This window comes from Rattus norvegicus, chromosome 5 (assembly GCF_021556685.1).
Source record: "Rattus norvegicus strain SHRSP/BbbUtx chromosome 5, alternate assembly SHRSP_T2T, whole genome shotgun sequence".
In the NCBI taxonomy this organism is placed as follows: Eukaryota; Metazoa; Chordata; class Mammalia; order Rodentia; family Muridae; genus Rattus; species Rattus norvegicus.
Genome location: NC_141538.1, coordinates 8802575 through 8820146, shown reverse-complemented (window position 1 = coordinate 8820146; position 17572 = coordinate 8802575). Strand labels below are relative to the sequence as shown.

At 40.8% G+C, this 17572-nt stretch overlaps 1 protein-coding gene across 2 annotated transcripts in view; it reads left to right on the top strand.

Moving 5' to 3' along the window:
- Positions 1-15653, top strand: part of Kcnb2 (potassium voltage-gated channel subfamily B member 2) — a 464270-nt gene extending 448617 nt beyond the window's left edge. Inside the window, exon 3 of one of the 2 annotated variants that reach the window (XM_087660146.1) lies at positions 9398-15653. In XM_087660146.1, the coding sequence (XP_087516272.1) occupies positions 9398-11542 (2145 nt within the window). In that variant the 3' untranslated portion in view covers positions 11543-15653. 2 annotated transcript variants of the gene reach the window in all.
- Positions 15654-17572: the final 1919 nt, after the last annotated feature.

The following is a 17572-nucleotide window of genomic DNA, read 5'->3' as shown; positions in this document are numbered from 1 at the left end:
CACAATTTGCCTGACCTCCAGGAAGTATTGGCAAAGACACACTGCAGACCTTTCTGCTCCTTGGGGCCTTCAGAGTTACGCACTGCACAAATGAGGAAGGGAATATTCACACTGCATTACCCTGACTGGTACCATCGGGAATTGCTTGGCACACATAGTCTTGTATGTAGCAGCCATTAATTCACCTCCACACCATGCCTCCTTAGGGATACCTCCAGTCCCAGCAGATTACACAGAGTCTTTTGAGCAAACCACAATATGGGGAGCCTCAAAGCCATTGTCCATCTTCTCCTCTCAGCCTGCTTTGAATTTACTTCTCTCTTTGAATGGAATTCTCTTCCTATTTGACCTTCAAGGCTTCCCTCAAAATTACTTGTGATTAGAATTACACTTAAGTCAAACCTTTCCAACACAAAAAACAAGAGCATGACAAAACCTGGACAGAAACATAAAAATGCAGGACTCCCCAATCTTCCTGTTGGAAAATAAAACACATCTGAAACATGGTCTTACTCTGCAAGGTTCCACAGATTATCTTTCTAAAGAACTGGAATCCTGGTAACAATGAGAAATGGTGAAGAAAGCTTCCGCGCATTGTCTTACTTTGTCCTAAATCTCTAAGAATCGGGCATGTTGAGTAATCACATGGCATTTAACAAGTTATTCTTATAAATATGTATTTCTTCAGTGGAATTTGCAGACTTCTTAATTTTTCCACTTTTACACATTTTGAAACATTTTCTGTGTGGCTTTACATTTGGTCACATGAAATAGTGATGGTAGATAGATATATAAAGTACGTGTATAAGTGCTAGGACAGAAAGAATTGTTTTCTTTAGTGGTCTTACCCCTGCTAAGCCAACCATATGCCACAAACTTGATTGATGGGAGGAGGGTGGAACTCAAAATTGGGTTTAAAAGTAGAGAAGGTAGAAAGTTTGGTTATGGGAGGAGTTGGAGTGAACATATTCAAAACACAGTGAAATTCTCTAGGAGTTAATAAAATACTGTCAGTGAAATAAAATATTAATATATGCAAATGTGTTTTAATACATAACCTGTATTATTCATTATTCTCAGTGGCTTAACTGTTTTTGCGCAAGTCTCAATCATACAGATCTATACATACAACTATCACTGTGTGCACTGGTGAAATTATATGCGAACTCAATAAAAATGTGTTATAGAATGAATACACACTGTTCTTTAAGCAAATGTACCCTTCCGTGAAGGTGAGAGCCAAAGCCAATATCAATTCAAGAGCAGGCTTCCTAAAGAATTAAGGATTTAAAATAGGAAAGGCAATCTCCAAGGGATAATGAAGGAAGAAGGACTTAATAAAAAGTATAGATCTTACAACGAGGAAGAGATTATGTTGTTGAACTTGTAGAGCTCTGCTATCTCAAAGTGGACCATTCAAAATTGGAATTTGTATTTAAGAAGAAAAATGATTAATGCCAGTTAAAGATATTAGGCTGATTTTGGATTATGAAGAAGCCAGCCAAAATGACAAAACCACTGTTATGGTCACTCAAAGTTTAAAAAGTAGTTGGCTTTCTTTCATTACTTATTTATATTTTTCATACCAAGCCTTGCTATGCTGCATGACCCTACTGATTCAGCTTTGTGAATTCTAGAATGACAGGTGTTTGTACATACTTTGGTAGAAAATCCTTAAGTTCTTCAAGGGTCCATTCTCATTTTCTCCAGCCCTTTGGGGGAAGGAGAAGGTGGGGTGGAGATCGACTCCTTTATCCAAAATACATTTAGACATTGCCTGTTCTGATAGACACTGTAAGAACTTCCACAAAAATATTAGCCTAAAATTTTGTTTGAAAGACAAAATTGTCTCCTATAAACTTGTTGAATGACTGAGAGGGCTGTAAGGCCATGTGGGTGTAAGGGAACATGATGAGCACTCTGATGAAGCTGAGCTGGAAAGGGGGTATTGTGAAAGAGGATTCTATTGAGGGCAGAAACTAGGTTCCATATAGTATTACTTTGCTACTGTTTGTCACAGAGAGACACCATTACACAACTGCATCCCAGACATTGTTCATCTTCAAGTTTCTCTGTTCAATCTTCCAGATGCCCAGGAAAAAAAACAATCTACTTGAGAGCTAGAGAATGGGCTCATCACTTGCAAAGGATCCCAGTGGATTCCTCATGCCCATGCCAGGTTGACATCATGACTGCAGGTCACCCCAGCTCCAGGGGATCTGATTATCTCTACTGGTCTTCAGTCACTTGCAGTCACACGCACAAACACAAACACAGAGAAACATGCATACGAAGAATTAAACATTAAATCCGGTTAGACATCCTGGAGCAGAGATCGTTCCCAGGCCAGCGAGCCTGAGCAAATACAGAACATTTCCTTAAATTTTCACTTCATACAAATATCAAAAACACAGAAAGTGTTACAGTGAACACAGGAAACTAATGCCCCATGTAAGTGTTCCCAATGCCTGAGTTGCTTAGGCGACTGGGAAAAGAAGGGGCGCCTTAGAAGATTTGCAGTTGTTAAAAGTCCAGCTTCAGCAAGTCCTGTTCATTGGCACTAAACATCTGATAACCTGATGTTTTTCTGACTATCCTAATCATGTCACACACTTGAACATGGTCTCTTTGTAGGATATTGGAGTGTGAGGCATCCAGGCCTTCAGAATATGGACAGAATAAAGAACTGGATTCTTCTTTTGACTCCACAGAAATTGATGTATGATTTGGGAACTTCTCAAATAAGTGTTAGTGCTATACAATTTACAAAAACAGAACATGAACTCTGTTTTATTTGTCTTCAAGACACAACTGTCTAGGTAAAGAAAGCAAGTATTTTGCTTTCCACATTCTCTATGTGAGACTACTGACTCTCAGATAAGCTGCCTCTGATGTCCGCAGTCAGAGAGAGAACTCAGTATGTCAGAACCAGGGTTCAAGCTCAAGCCCTTGATCCTCAGTCATATCATGTATCACTGCCAGCCCTGTCCACTCCCAGCCACTTACTAGACCCCTCAATCTTTACTTCTCTGTGTTTCCAATTTTTCTTCCAGCTTAATTTTTATGATGAACACTTTCCAAGCAACTGAGCTTGATGAAACTCCATTGAAAGGATTATATGCCTGGGTCTTTTGCACCTTTCCCCACACCCTATCGCTCCCATACCAAAGGTCAGGGTCCAAACCTTCATGGAGACTGTGGGGTAGTTCAGTAGCAAGGTCTATCTAATACATAATCTCTAGCACAGCAACAGAAACAAGCAAACATAATTAATTATTTATGGAGACCAAGCAGTCAACAGAGAGGACCCATGACTCTGCTCATAAAGAGCTAGCAGAAGAGATGTCTGTGTTCCACCAAGTTTGGTTCCCCAAGACTTCCCCGAGAAGCAGTTACTGCCGAGTCGTGGAGTGGGTGTAAGACTAGCACCATCTCTAGCTCACTATTGCTCCTATGTTTATAAAGATTCTAAGAATATTAGGAAATATCAGACTTGCTTCCTAAAACCTAACCCTTTCCGATATGGAAATATATTGTGGAAAATGAAAGTAAGCTTATTTCAAAAGATACAAGCAGAATAGCAAATTTGGTCATAAGATCTCCAAACTCCCTCCTCCCCACAAAAAATAGGTCTGTGTGTGAAATTGAAAAGCAATCTAAAGAGGGTTGCTCCCCACATCCCACTTCTCCTCGTATAGAAAACACTGTGCACATGGCCCATCCCTCATCAAAGCATACCATAAAACTTCGAGGGAAGTGAATTCTGGGAGCACATACTCACTGGGGCCTTAAGAATGTTGTCAGCAGTGGAATTTCACAGCGATGTGTGTGGGGTTTTTTTGTTTTTGTTTTTGTTTTTTTTTTTTTTTCATTTCGTCATGTGGTGTTGGGGCACAAGCAGTCTTGCCTGTGTGTGAGAATCGGCCCAGAGAACTTAAGAATGGAGCCTCTATTGTTCTGGGAGAATCAAGGGAATGTCAGAACAAGAAGGGACAGTTAGGCAATCTGTGGCCTTAGAAAGGTGGACACCATGTGGCTCAAAAAGCACCAAAGGCTGGAATTGAAAAAAAAAGCCATGTGATTTTTTTCCTTCAGTGGGACTCAAAGCATTTCCTTTTGTCTTGGCTATTCCCAGTAGTCATCTGGGGAGTAGATCTAGGAGATGAGGGAATTGAAGTCATGCTATTCTTACCAAATCCCTGCCTCTTCCTTCAACAAGTGGGCTGACATTTGGCTGATAGGCTCAGAACAGCCAACACAGTGAATCTCTATTCTGAAAGTAGAAAATTATTCATGCTTCTAAGAATGCCTTTCACAGCCCTCTTCCTTCCTGTCAGTTTAAACAACTTATCCCTTCCCTGAGAAGTCTGTGTCATCCTTCTCCACATTGTTTCCCACAGCTCATCCAAAGCATCAATTATGCCCTGCTAGGAAGAGAAATAAAGCCAGAGAGCTGTATAGCATCAGTTCAGAGCACTTAGCCTACGATGTGTGTTCACGGGAAGGAAGGCAGGCTTAGGGAACAAAGAGGCAAAACCACTGGTGACTTCCATGTGAAGCCTATTTGTGTGACAGACAGATGGACTATGAAGATACAGCAGATGAGTACATGTAAAAAGTAGGCTATAAAAGAGTACACATGGACAGACCCATGGCTCCAGCTGCATATGTAGCAGAGGATGGCCTTGTTGAGCACCAATGAGAGGAGAAGCCCTTGGTCCTGCCAAGGCTCGATCACCACAGTTTAGGGGAATGTCAGGGTAGGGAGTCAGAAAGGGTGGGTGGATGGGTGAGGGAACACCCTCAGAGAAGAAAGGGAGAGGGATAGGATAAGGGGCTTATGGACAGGAAACCAGGAAAGGTAATGACATTTGAAATGAAAATAAAAAAATATCCAATAATAAAAAATAGGCTATAAAGCTATATGCATATTTCAAAACGTGAAACACCTGAAGTAACTTCTGTCAAATCCTAGTGCTGGCCATGTCGGTGGTTTAGTCAAAGGAAACAGAGACAAATCACTACTTAGGTCAAAGAATGTGCTTTAAAGTGTTGAAAATATGGATGGGAAGCTGGTTGTGGTGGTACACACCTGTCATTCCAGCACCTGCAAACAAAGGCAGGGTGATTGGGAATCAGAGGCCAGCCTGGGCTACAAAAAAAAAAAAAAAAAACTAGAAACATTTAAAATGAGATGTGTCCTGGTGTTGGTATAATGCTTGGTATCTGACACGAGACACCCAACCCCAGCAACATATAAACATAATCCCAGTACTTGTGAAGCTTAGACAGAAGGAATAGTAGTTCAAGATCTTTCTCACCTACATTGTAGAATCGAGGCCACCCTGGAATATGTCAGATGTTCTAAAACAAACAAACAAACAAACAAACAGTGTGGAAGGATCTCCAGTGTTTCTTACACTTACCGCTCTTAATGCTTTACAAAGGGCTTTCTTCGTGATCTAGTCAGGGATCCTCTGAAGCAGGTGGGGTACCTCATTTTGAGACGAACCTGCTTTGTCTTCAAACCCAACAGAACCAACATGTGTTTTAATCCTTGCCCTGAATTTCTTTCCACCGCAAGGTTATCTACAGATAATGTCGTAAGTTGATGTGACTAAGGCCAGTCTTGGGCTGCTGTGCATACTCAAACAGAAATCCAGGAGGCCAACTCTGAGTGGTCACTGTGGAAGTGTTGGAGCCCTCCACAACCCCATGCCAAGCTATCATGCCTGTGTCAAAACAAAGGACAAGAATATTCATCCCATGACTCAAGAGAGAAAAGACTCATCCCGAAAGAATGCCTGTTCCCCATAACTAAATTCTTGCATCGTACTCAGGACAAGATTTTTCAAAGCCTCCTCTTTAAGTTTCTTTTTCTTAAGCAACAAAATTTAATTGCATCCATTCAACCAAATGTCAGGCTCATTCATGACATGTCTTTGGTTTGGTTTATAGTCATGACTAGAATAAGAAAAAATGTCAAAGTAAACATAGAACCACTAAATGCCAGTGAGAAAGAGACCTTGGCAATGAGCTAATTCAAATCTCCAAGGAAAGTGGACCAACATCACATAGATAGTTGCTTGGAAGAGCCACTTCCTTTTCCATGAGCAAACCTAAGTCCACTTGCTAAAGCTGAGAGAAACAGTTTGGCTCTGCTGGGCCTGGAGGCCAATTCCAGGCAATAGATTAAAAGCCTGAGTCAGTCATGTCCTAACTTGTACATGGCTGTAATAAGTAAAGTAGTGCACATCTCATCAGGGTTCATTGTACTTAGTGTAAATATCCATGTTTAGAGGTTTATCCTATAGCTCTGGGCAAACTTTCACAGTTCTTATATTGAAAGTCTCTCCAATAAAATAACAAACATGCATTTGACTTCTTATCACTCTACAAAAATAACCTTGGTGTCTATAGAGTATGTCTGAAAAGCTGTCCTTCTGAGAAAATGCCCAAATGTCACAAGATATTTAAAATGGACCATCCCTCCAAACGGCAGACAAATGGCTTCTAGCAAATTGGCTTCAACGTGAAATAGAAAACAATGCATGTCAGTACCTTTGGTTTTCCTACTGCAAATGTGATATTGCTAGAAGCTTGAATGTTTAGGTTTTTCTACAATAATTCCCTTTCTTCAAAGATGTCCTCTGGCCCATCTCATATGTATGCTAACTTTTCAAGTATTAAATGAAGTTATCTTGATCAGGTTGTAAACATGTAGATTATAGTCTGCATTAATATAACACAGCATTTCTGGGTTTAAAATTTTTTAACTAAGAAATAAAACAGCGGGCTGGAGAGATGGCTCAGAGGTTAAGAGCACTGACTGTTCTTCCAGAGGTCCTGAGTTCAATACCCAGCAACCACATGGTGGCTCACAACTATCTGTAATGGGATCTGATGCCCTCTTCTGCTGTGTCTGAAGACAGCTACAGTGTACTTACATATATAAAATAAATAAATCTTAAAAAAGAAATGAAACAGCTTTGAGTACGAGGAGAACTGAAGACCTACTATTCTCTGTCCAAAGGTTGAGAGATAGGAGCAACACAGCACATGCCTAGCATGTGTAAGATCCGGGGCCTGGTTCTGACACCAGCCTTGTAAAATAGTAAGACAGATTCATTTGCATTTCTGATTTTCTTCTTTCCCTCAAAATTGACAAATATCAGTATCATCGCAGAAATCGTTCTGTGGAACTACTCAATGTGGGATCTAGAGTACAGGTATCTGTACAAGAATGGTGGAAGAAATCCCAAGATTAAGGTATCCAGAGCTGGGTGTGGTGGCATGTGCTTGTGGGAACCAGAGACAGGAAGTTCAGAAGTATAAGGCCAGCCTGGGCTGCACAGTGAACTGAAGGCTAGCCTCTGGTACACAATGAAACCCTGTCTTAACAAAAGAAAATTCCCAGTGTAATAATGAGAGTGTGCCCCCTAAAAGCTGCACAGGCAGACCTGGTTTCTTGTGTGAGAGTGTGATACCAGATAAGAGGCGGTCAGTGACTTCAGAGACAGAAGATGTAGGGGTTAGCCTGCCCTTGCAGGAAAACTTCAATGTGAATTCCTAACTTGTCTCCAGTAAACAATTCTTTATCTGTAGGCTCATCTAAATAGACATTCTTACTGGCTTTTCCACTTAGCACTCCACAAGTCTCTAAGACTAGATGATGACATGTGGTCCTGTTGAGATTCACTGGCCCACCTTTTAAAGTGAAGAGTTGATTCATTGAAAGACTGATTGATTTTGAAATTTTATACAGTATATTTTGATTGCATTTTTCCCATCCCCTTTTCTTCCTAGATTCTTCTCACCAACCTCCACCCATACTCCACTCGCATTCCCTCTCTCTCTCTCTCTCTCTCTCTCTCTCACACACACACACACACACACACACACACACACACACACACACACAATGTATACAAACCAATGTTTTTCACAGTTTAATAAGTATTGAGCTCTGGCCTCAAGTGGAATCATTGTGCTTGAAATGTTAACTAGATGCTGAGTCTCTATGTAAAACAGTCACTGTTTGGTGATTTTTCTCAGAGCCAAATACAAAACCTGTTACTAATAATACCTGTCAAAGTTAAAGAGCATTAGCTCAAGGGGTTACTCCTTCCTGCTGGGCATCCATTTATGCAAGGACATAGATAAAGAGCTAAGAAAGCCAGTTTACCCAAACTGGGCAGAACATTTCCTACTCCAAGAGCTAAGTGCTCCAAATATATCAATTTTTCTAAGCATAGATACACCCCCAATTGCTCTCTAATGAATCTTTCTGATATGCCCAGCCATAATATAGAATGTTAAGTTAGAATCAGGGAATTCCCCTTTACACTATCTCTATTTTGTGTGGATTTACAGATTCCCCAAATACCCTTTCTGGACCTTTGTGTCACTCGCTATCCTGAATTCCTGGGTCAAAAATCTGGATCTCTTTAATCTATTTAGAAATGTCTGCATGCTATGTAATTACTACAGCAACCATGGAGTGGTTTATGACTATTACACGTACTCAACATATTTGTAAACAAGACACAGAAAGGTTAAATAATGTGTCCAAGGTCTCACAGTAAAAGAAATAGCCAATGTCAGAGTTTAGGCAGCTGACTCCAAAACTCAGTCACTAGATCCTCTTCTCACTTCTTTCTGATGTTGGCCTCTTTCTTCCCATTGTGTTACTCTTCCCTCATCCTGGGGCATCTGTCTGTCCTTCACTGTCATCGCTGTCTGTTCTTCAGAGTCTTCATGAAAAAAGTCTTCCTGAATGAAGTTAGCACATGATCTTCTCCCACGTAATGTTGAGCAGAAATCTGCATTCCAGACAAAGACTATCCCTGATTACTTGTCAAATCAATGCTGACCAATGAGAAGTCTTTGTTTTTAGAAGGCTTCCTGCCTGGCCACTCCTTCATATTTTGGTTCTGCATTGGTGTGCACAGCTGTAAAAACAAAGCTTTGAGATTCTCTATCAATCCTACATAGCATGTAAGATAATTCACTCAAGCAAACACAAACCTGATAGCTATGAAAAGAAAGTTGAGCTACCTAAGAGAGACCAGATGATTACCCCCCCAAAAGGTATGACAACCATATGGAGGCTTCAACCAATTGGTGGTAGCTCAAACCTCAGACAGTGGTGAGTAAGGAGAACTCAGGATCTGTCAAATTACTGAAATCTAAACGTGCATGAGGTTGTTAAGCACAATTTCTCATAAAGAGTTAAAGTATTCGTATTCCTTAGGGAACTCAAGGTTATAAAGACCTTTGTAAAGCCTTTCTGGAATAACTAAGAGCATTCTCTATCATTCAAAGAACCGCCAATGCATGTGTGGTTGCCAGAGCAACAAAGAGGCTTTGCTAATGTGGACCTCCTTCTCCTTTCCAGATCCTGGCCATCGTGTCTATCCTGTTCATCGTCCTTTCCACCATTGCTCTGTCTCTCAACACACTTCCGGAGCTGCAAGAAAACGATGAATTTGGGCAACCCAGTGACAACCGGAAGTTGGCGCACGTAGAGGCTGTGTGCATTGCTTGGTTTACCATGGAGTACCTTTTACGATTCCTGTCCTCACCAAATAAATGGAAATTCTTTAAAGGCCCACTGAATGTCATTGACCTCCTGGCCATCTTGCCATACTATGTAACCATCTTCCTCACCGAGTCCAACAAAAGTGTGCTGCAGTTCCAGAATGTGAGACGCGTGGTCCAGATCTTTCGAATCATGCGCATCCTCAGGATCCTGAAACTCGCCAGACACTCGACGGGCCTGCAGTCTCTGGGTTTCACCCTCAGGCGGAGTTACAATGAGTTGGGTTTATTAATACTGTTTCTGGCCATGGGAATAATGATATTTTCCAGTTTGGTGTTTTTCGCTGAGAAAGATGAAGATGCTACAAAGTTCACCAGTATCCCTGCATCATTTTGGTGGGCTACCATCACCATGACCACTGTGGGCTATGGTGACATTTACCCTAAAACACTGTTAGGGAAAATTGTGGGTGGCCTTTGCTGCATTGCAGGAGTCCTGGTTATTGCCCTTCCTATCCCCATCATTGTGAACAATTTCTCTGAGTTCTATAAGGAACAAAAACGCCAGGAGAAAGCTATTAAAAGGAGAGAGGCTCTTGAAAGAGCCAAAAGAAATGGAAGCATCGTTTCTATGAACTTAAAGGATGCCTTTGCTAGAAGTATGGAACTGATCGACGTGGCCGTGGAGAAGGCTGGAGAGTCGGCCAATATCAAGGACTCCGTGGATGATAACCACCTGTCTCCAAGCCGGTGGAAGTGGGCCAGAAAGGCGCTGTCGGAAACAAGCTCCAACAAGTCTTACGAGAATAAGTACCAGGAGGTTAGCCAAAAAGACTCCCACGAACAGCTGAACAACACTTCTTCCTCCAGCCCACAGCATCTGAGCGCCCAGAAGCTGGAGATGCTATACAATGAAATCACCAAGACACAGACTCATTCCCACCCGAACCCAGACTGCCAAGAACAGCCAGAGAGGCCATCTGCCTATGAGGAGGAGATAGAAATGGAAGAGGTGGTCTGCCCACAGGAGCAGCTGGCTGTGGCACAGACCGAGGTCATCGTGGACATGAAGAGCACCTCCAGCATTGACAGCTTCACCAGCTGTGCCACTGACTTCACGGAGACTGAGAGGTCACCCCTGCCACCACCCTCTGCCTCTCACTTGCAGATGAAGTTCCCCACCGACCTCCCAGGAATGGATGAGCACCAAAGAGTCAGGGCACCTCCATTCCTAACACTAAGCAGAGATAAGGGGCCTGCTGCCAGGGAGGCTGCACTGGATTATGCCCCAATTGACATAACTGTGAACCTCGATGCTGGGGCTTCCCATGGTCCTTTGCAACCTGACAGTGCCAGCGACAGCCCCAAGAGCTCGCTGAAAGGGAGCAACCCCCTCAAGTCTAGATCCCTAAAAGTGAACTTTCAGGAAAACAGAGGCAGTGCACCCCAGACCCCACCCAGCACAGCCAGGCCACTGCCAGTAACCACAGCTGACTTTCCGCTCACCACCCCCCAGCACATGAGTACCATTCTTCTAGAAGAAGCCCTCCCCCAGGGACAGAGACCCTTGCCGGGGGCTGATGTTTCAGCACACTGTCAGGGACCATCCAAAGGTCTATCCCCACGAGTTCCCAAGCAAAAACTGTTTCCTTTCTCTTCTAGAGAAAGGAGGAGCTTCACTGAAATAGACACTGGAGAAGACGAAGACTTCTTGGACCTCCAAAGGCCAAGACCAGACAAGCAAGCAGATCCCAGCCCCAACTGCTTAGCAGATAAGCCTGGAGAGGCCAGAGACCCTTTAAGAGAAGAGGGCTGTGTGGGTTCCTCCTCTCCCCAGAACACAGACCACAACTGTAGGCAAGACATTTACCAGGCTGTGGGTGAAGTCAAAAAGGACAGTAGTCAAGAAGGGTACAAGATGGAGAACCACTTGTTTGCCCCAGAAATTCATTCTAACCCAGGAGACACAGGTTATTGCCCCACTCGTGAGACCAGCATGTGACTAGTTATAAAAGCAATAAAAGAAAAAGACTCATTTCTTAAAAATGCATTAAAATGCCGTGAACTAAAATATGAGAAACCCCGCCCCCTAATACCAGTGCATAAAATGTTATTTTTGCATGGCATGAACAGCTTAGTTTAAGGATTGTTTAAATAAAGAGTTGAGACTGCATTTTGTAACAAACAAAACCGAGTCCTGAACAGTGAGCAAATAAAGTGCTCTCTTAGGAACCAGTGCTCAGCCCTGTCTGACAGTTTTGCTCCTTAAATTTCCGACAGCAGGCAAGTTTCGAAGTTTTAACTCTTACATCCCAATGAACTTTAGAATTTGCACATGAAAGGATGAAATGTTGTTGCATGTGTTCATGCTTATGGGGAGTAAGGTGCTTTCAGCTTGCAAAACATAACTTTGTCAATAGGCCTGGATGGAAACATGTCACAAACATGTGGACATGACCTTTCTGAGACACAGGTTCCTCCACAGCTACAGCCTGAGGAGCTGTCCAGACTTCCTGTTGCAAAACTGTAACCTCTTCTTAACCCGTTTTGTGCATCTTGCTTTAGATTATAAAGCTCTTGTGTTTGTTTAAAAGAATACAGTATTTTTATTTATTTAGGATATAATTTGAGGGGTGTGTTTATATGTATTTTCATTTATTTGGGATACAATTCACATGGTATTTTTCTTTTCTTGCTTTTGCTTAGTTGTTGCAATTGTGATGTCCTTTATAAATTATGGAGATTATAAGATTTAATGACCAGATATCAAGTATTTGGAATTTAAGCTTTTACTTTGGCCTATAAACTAAATATCATGTCATAGGCCATTATAGAAATTCACTTAACTAAACCTGAAAATGTACAGAAGGCTCTATTATAAAATAAAATTTTTAATTAGTATTCCATGTTTGGGAATCACCTTTAAAACAATGTCTTTTGCACTCCAAACATGGCTGTAGTTTCCTCTGCTGTCCAACAGGTAAAGATCTGTTAAAAATGATCCATGAAATGACTTTTAACAAACTCAAAGTAGAACCACCTTATGTTACAAAGCTGATCCCAGCATGAGTTACCAGGCTAGAAGCCCAGATGTGGGCCACTAAATAGTTTTCAATATAGGGTAGAGACCTAGATGACAATACGAGTTGCAGAATGATCTTCTTGCAGACTTCGAATCCTTCCAAGAATGGCAGAACACTCCCAGTAATGGCAGCAACCAGACTCTCTCAGGTTTCCAAGCCTAGAACCTCTTTAAAAAGACTTTCCTTGCTGAAGGTCACGCCAGGTATTTTCTTACTGGGAACACAAAATCCAGAGGCACTGAGCCCTGGACACTGAAGGTTACCCTGTTCATTGACCCCACCTTGCTTTGTGGAAATCAAGGCTCTACTTACTGGTACTTACAGCTACCAGCTGTGCAGTCTCCAGTGTGGCTCCAACCTCCTGGGATCTCTCCTGCATCAAAATAAAAATATAGACGAAATTATGTCTAAGCCCACTTACGGTCTCAAAGTACTGATGTCGAAGTTTCCGGGCAATGCTCAGGCTTTGCAGCAGCAAAATGCATTTCATGCATGTGTGTGTGTAGTCCAGGGAAATGGGGAGACCGCCAGCACAAACTACAAAATGTATCATTTAAGGGGGGAAAGTGTAAATTTTATTCCTTAAAAAAAAGTTTAGAAAAATAGCCCAAATATTTAGAATCTAAGTCTTTGATGTCATTTAATTAACAGGATCTGGTCATTAAATCTCAGATAAGGAAACAAATCTTGATTTTAGTTAAAAATCTAAGCAGTCCTGATGTTAAGAATAATGTAAAATATTTCTTTTGTCCCATTGTGCTTAGGATTTCTTAATGGTTTTCATGTTTATTTCAAAGCAAAACCTTTAAGAGTTTATAGTCATTAATTATTGATATTTATATTCTGCATACTTCTTTTTGTGTCTAAAGACTGTGTTGATCAGTTTTTGTAAACTAGAGTATTCGGATTTTCTATATATAGTTTTACAAAGTCAAGCAGGTATATCTATTGTTAGATGAATGTAAGTTAGGAAGATCATTTTCTTTATACAGCCTCACGAAGCACTTATTTTCTAAGGTCTCCTATTGATGAATCTATTTTTTTTATTCATCTGGCTTCATAAGCGGACTTACTGCCCTGTCATATGACCAGTGTTCCATGTTCCTGTCTGTCAGGCCCTCTCCTGAGAACTCTGTTCCACAATGCTTATGATAGGGACCCTTGTCCAGTTCCTGCTGTTTTCCCTGGAAGCATTTCTCCCAAGCACTCTCTCCCTTTCATCCTCAGAGTTTGTTTGGAAAATTGTCGTTTATTTCAATTTTATGTTCTAAAGAATTTTTTTAATCCCTTGGAAATTTCAATCTTTGAGTCTTTCTAGTTCCTCTGAGACAAAAATCTTCAGGTAGGAGAAACACATGAACACTTTCCTCTAAGAAATCTTTATGTCGTTTCACAAGGAGGTATCGCCCAGAATGCACCTGTGAACCCCTTCTAACCTTCAGCAAATGCCGTCAAACTCAGAGGAGAATATGTAAGTCTGGGAAGACCTGGATACATCTATCAAGTGGAGTTCTTTTTGAAGTCTTTTGTTCTACATTAAAAGTTCATGCCCATGCTGCAACTTACTCCATGTTTCAGAATTTTTAAATGCTGTTTTATATTATGTATCAACTAGTAAAACTGAATCTTATGAATTCAAGTACCTCTTTTGTATCCCTTGGAAAACATCACCCAAGCTTAGGAAGGACTACCTGAAGGAGCTGTTGGAAAGTTGTGCTTCCAAGAGCTCATTTCACCATTAGCTAGCTCAGTGATCAGGGATAAACACCAGTGAGAAAGATTATTCAAATGGCCTCAAAATAACACGGTCCTTCAAATGGCTAAGCTGTTTCTGCCCACTCTTGACCAGTGCAAATTGCCTCAAGATGTTTTTAATTTCAAAGATAAGAGCATAGAAACGGGTATGCATTGAGTGCCGAATATCGACTGATGGTAGAGGACCGGCCTAGTGTGCATGACACCCTGCTTAATCCCCAGCACTGTAGAAGTCAAAGGGGAAGACAGGAAAAAATGTCTTAAGTAGGTCCACACCAAGTGGATCCCTGAAACTGACCTAATTGTTCTCTAAACATCTCACTAGAAATGCTCTCACTCTGACACAGTCAACTACTTTAAAGCAATACGTGAGCAAGCAGGATCATAATGAGACCAGATCTGTTAGCAAAAGAGAGTTGGTGCCCAGTGTCCATTCCCATATTCTCTTGCTAACATTCTGACTCTCAGGCTGGCCACGGAAATTTTACAATTTATCGTCTCTTGAAGTTATAAAGGGTGAAAGAAAAGCTTAGGTATGTTTCTTCTCAACAGCTTTCAGAATTATCGGTAAAGACAGAGATGTTCTGTTCCACCTAGGCTAGTGGCGGACCCTGACCTCACACACACCATCTGGCTCTAAGTCTGGCATTCTAATGCATCACTGGAAAGGGTGTTCGATGGTCAAAATTACGTAAACAAAAAACATCTTGATAAGATGAGGGTTTTATTTTAAAGTAGCAAATCTGTTGGGTAGTAAGAGCTATGGACCAAGTTCGGCATTTCTGGTGGCCAGTTGGTAATTCTGGCTGCAGCACAGCCCTTTGCTAAAGAGAAGGCTTCACTGGTTGCAGCTCGGTGTGGCACACACATGAGGCAGAAGGCTATAGAAGACCACGTGATCTTCCTGAACAAATGCAGACAGGGCTAAAATTATCCCCAATCCAAACCGAAACACATCATTGACTGAGTTTTATCACTAGAATGCTGTTCACTCATTCAAACAACTCTCAATGAACATCTCTCTCTCTCCTGTGCCAACCACAGTAGCCTGACAAGGAAGGGCTCAGCTCTTAGCCTCCTGTCGCTCCCAGCTGCAAGCACTGACAGGAAGCTGAAGATACTGTGGTTGCTGCTAAAAGGTCACCTATCAGACAGAAAAAGAATCACCCAATGACCTCATCAGAGAATTACAGAACATACATAAATTATATTACTTTCCCAAAGAACTATTTTTCTAAGAAATAGATGAACTGAATAAAGCCTAATTTATATTGATGTTTGAACCAAGTTTATTTTTCATGCTTGAAATGGCAAATTGTTGATCTGATTACATGAGGTCATGAACTATCTTTGTTATCTGATAAATTAAAAGATAATATTTTATGGTTGGGAATGAACCTCAGTGGTAGAGTACTTGTCTGCATGAGGCCACAGATTCAATTACCAATACAGAAACAAAAAAAAATATGATTATTTAAATTAGATATATTTCTCATCAAAATAGCTAATAATGGTATGTCACAATAACTAAAGCAAAATTTAAGTAGTAGGAAAGGACTGAAAATTTTTACATTTATGAGCAGCATGTTAGTGCTTTTTTCCTGTAGTCTCTTGGCAATATTACATGAATATATCATTATTCCCCACTCAATCCTCTAAACTCTTCACATTGAAAAATCAACATTCAAAGTCCCTTGGTTTGGCTCAAAGAATTTAATCACTAGGTCTATGGAGATTTGAAGGTATATTTGGTTATTTTGCCACTGCAATCTCAAAGTAATAAGTAGATAAATAAAACATAGATAGATAGATAGATAGATAGATAGATAGATAGATAGATAGATATGAAAAAAGAGAAAAAGAAATGCATTTGGTGGCACATGCTCTATCCTAGCACTTGGGAAACAGGAGGACCCTGAGTCTAAACACAGCTTGTCACTACATAGTGAATTTCAGATTAGCTCGACCACATACTAAGGCCATCTCATAAAGGGAGAAAGAGAAGGAGGAAGAGGAGGGGTGAAAGAGGAGGAAAAGCAGAAGCAGTAGCAGCAACGTCAGACATAGTGCTATACAGTGGAGTCCCTACACTCAGGAGGCAGAGGTAGGCTAATACTGAGTTCAAGGCCAGCCTAGTCTATATAAGAAGTTCCAATCCAGACAGAGATACACAGTGAGACACTGTCTTTAAAGATAGATGGGGGGGGGGAGGAAAGAAAATAAAAAGAAACTCTGAGATGTAACAGAAATGAAACCGTTTAAAGGCCAGTTTCTGCTAAGGAGAGGAAGGCCTTGGCTCTGCAGTTCTGGTGAGCAGCCACCCACGCTGTAGTTAACACCGGGATGTGCTGCAATCCTCTCATGGTTTCAATGGCCATTTTTTCCACTTGCCTTTGTAAAATACAATCACACGGATCCTTGTTTACCACCATCGTTAACATGCATTACCTTCCTTAGTAACACTAAAAAGCTTGCATATATATATATATATATATATATATATATATATATATATATATATATTCATTTCAAAGCCAGCAAAAGACAAAAATATAAAAGAAGAAAAATTCTTAAACGTAAGTAATTATTATTCTTATTTGGTGGATATATTTGTATAAATGTTGTACTTATAAAAAATACATGTGTAAAATTTAAATACTTAGAAGATACATGAAGAATAAAATCAGAAGTTACTTCTTATCCTCAAACAATCCCAGATTACTGTTGACACCTAACGACTCTTTCCTGAGCATCTCTGGTTTGCCTGAAGGTAATGTATGCAATCAGTCCAGGTTATAGCCTAGCAGATGTTTGTTATTTAAATGATCCTGTTCCCATGTGAAATCCAGTCCCACAGAGTGGGCTAGAAATAACATGACAAGACGGCTATGTCTGTTCTCTAAGATCTCCAAGGTTCTTTTCTGTTTCCTTAGACACAAGGTGCTTCCTTTCATTATTTAATTTAATATCCAGATTCCACCACATAATTTCTAAACATTCCAGCTTAAAAATAAATAGTTGTTGGATATTTAGTGACAGTATATGAAGATATTTTCAATTTCTAAAGGGAAAGATGAATGCAAGATAATATTACAGCCAAAAACCATGTTTACTAATTAAAAATGACTTAAAAACACAGAGAATGTAGGAACTCTCTCTAGGTAGCCCAAATTGACCTCAGAATCGCAATCCTC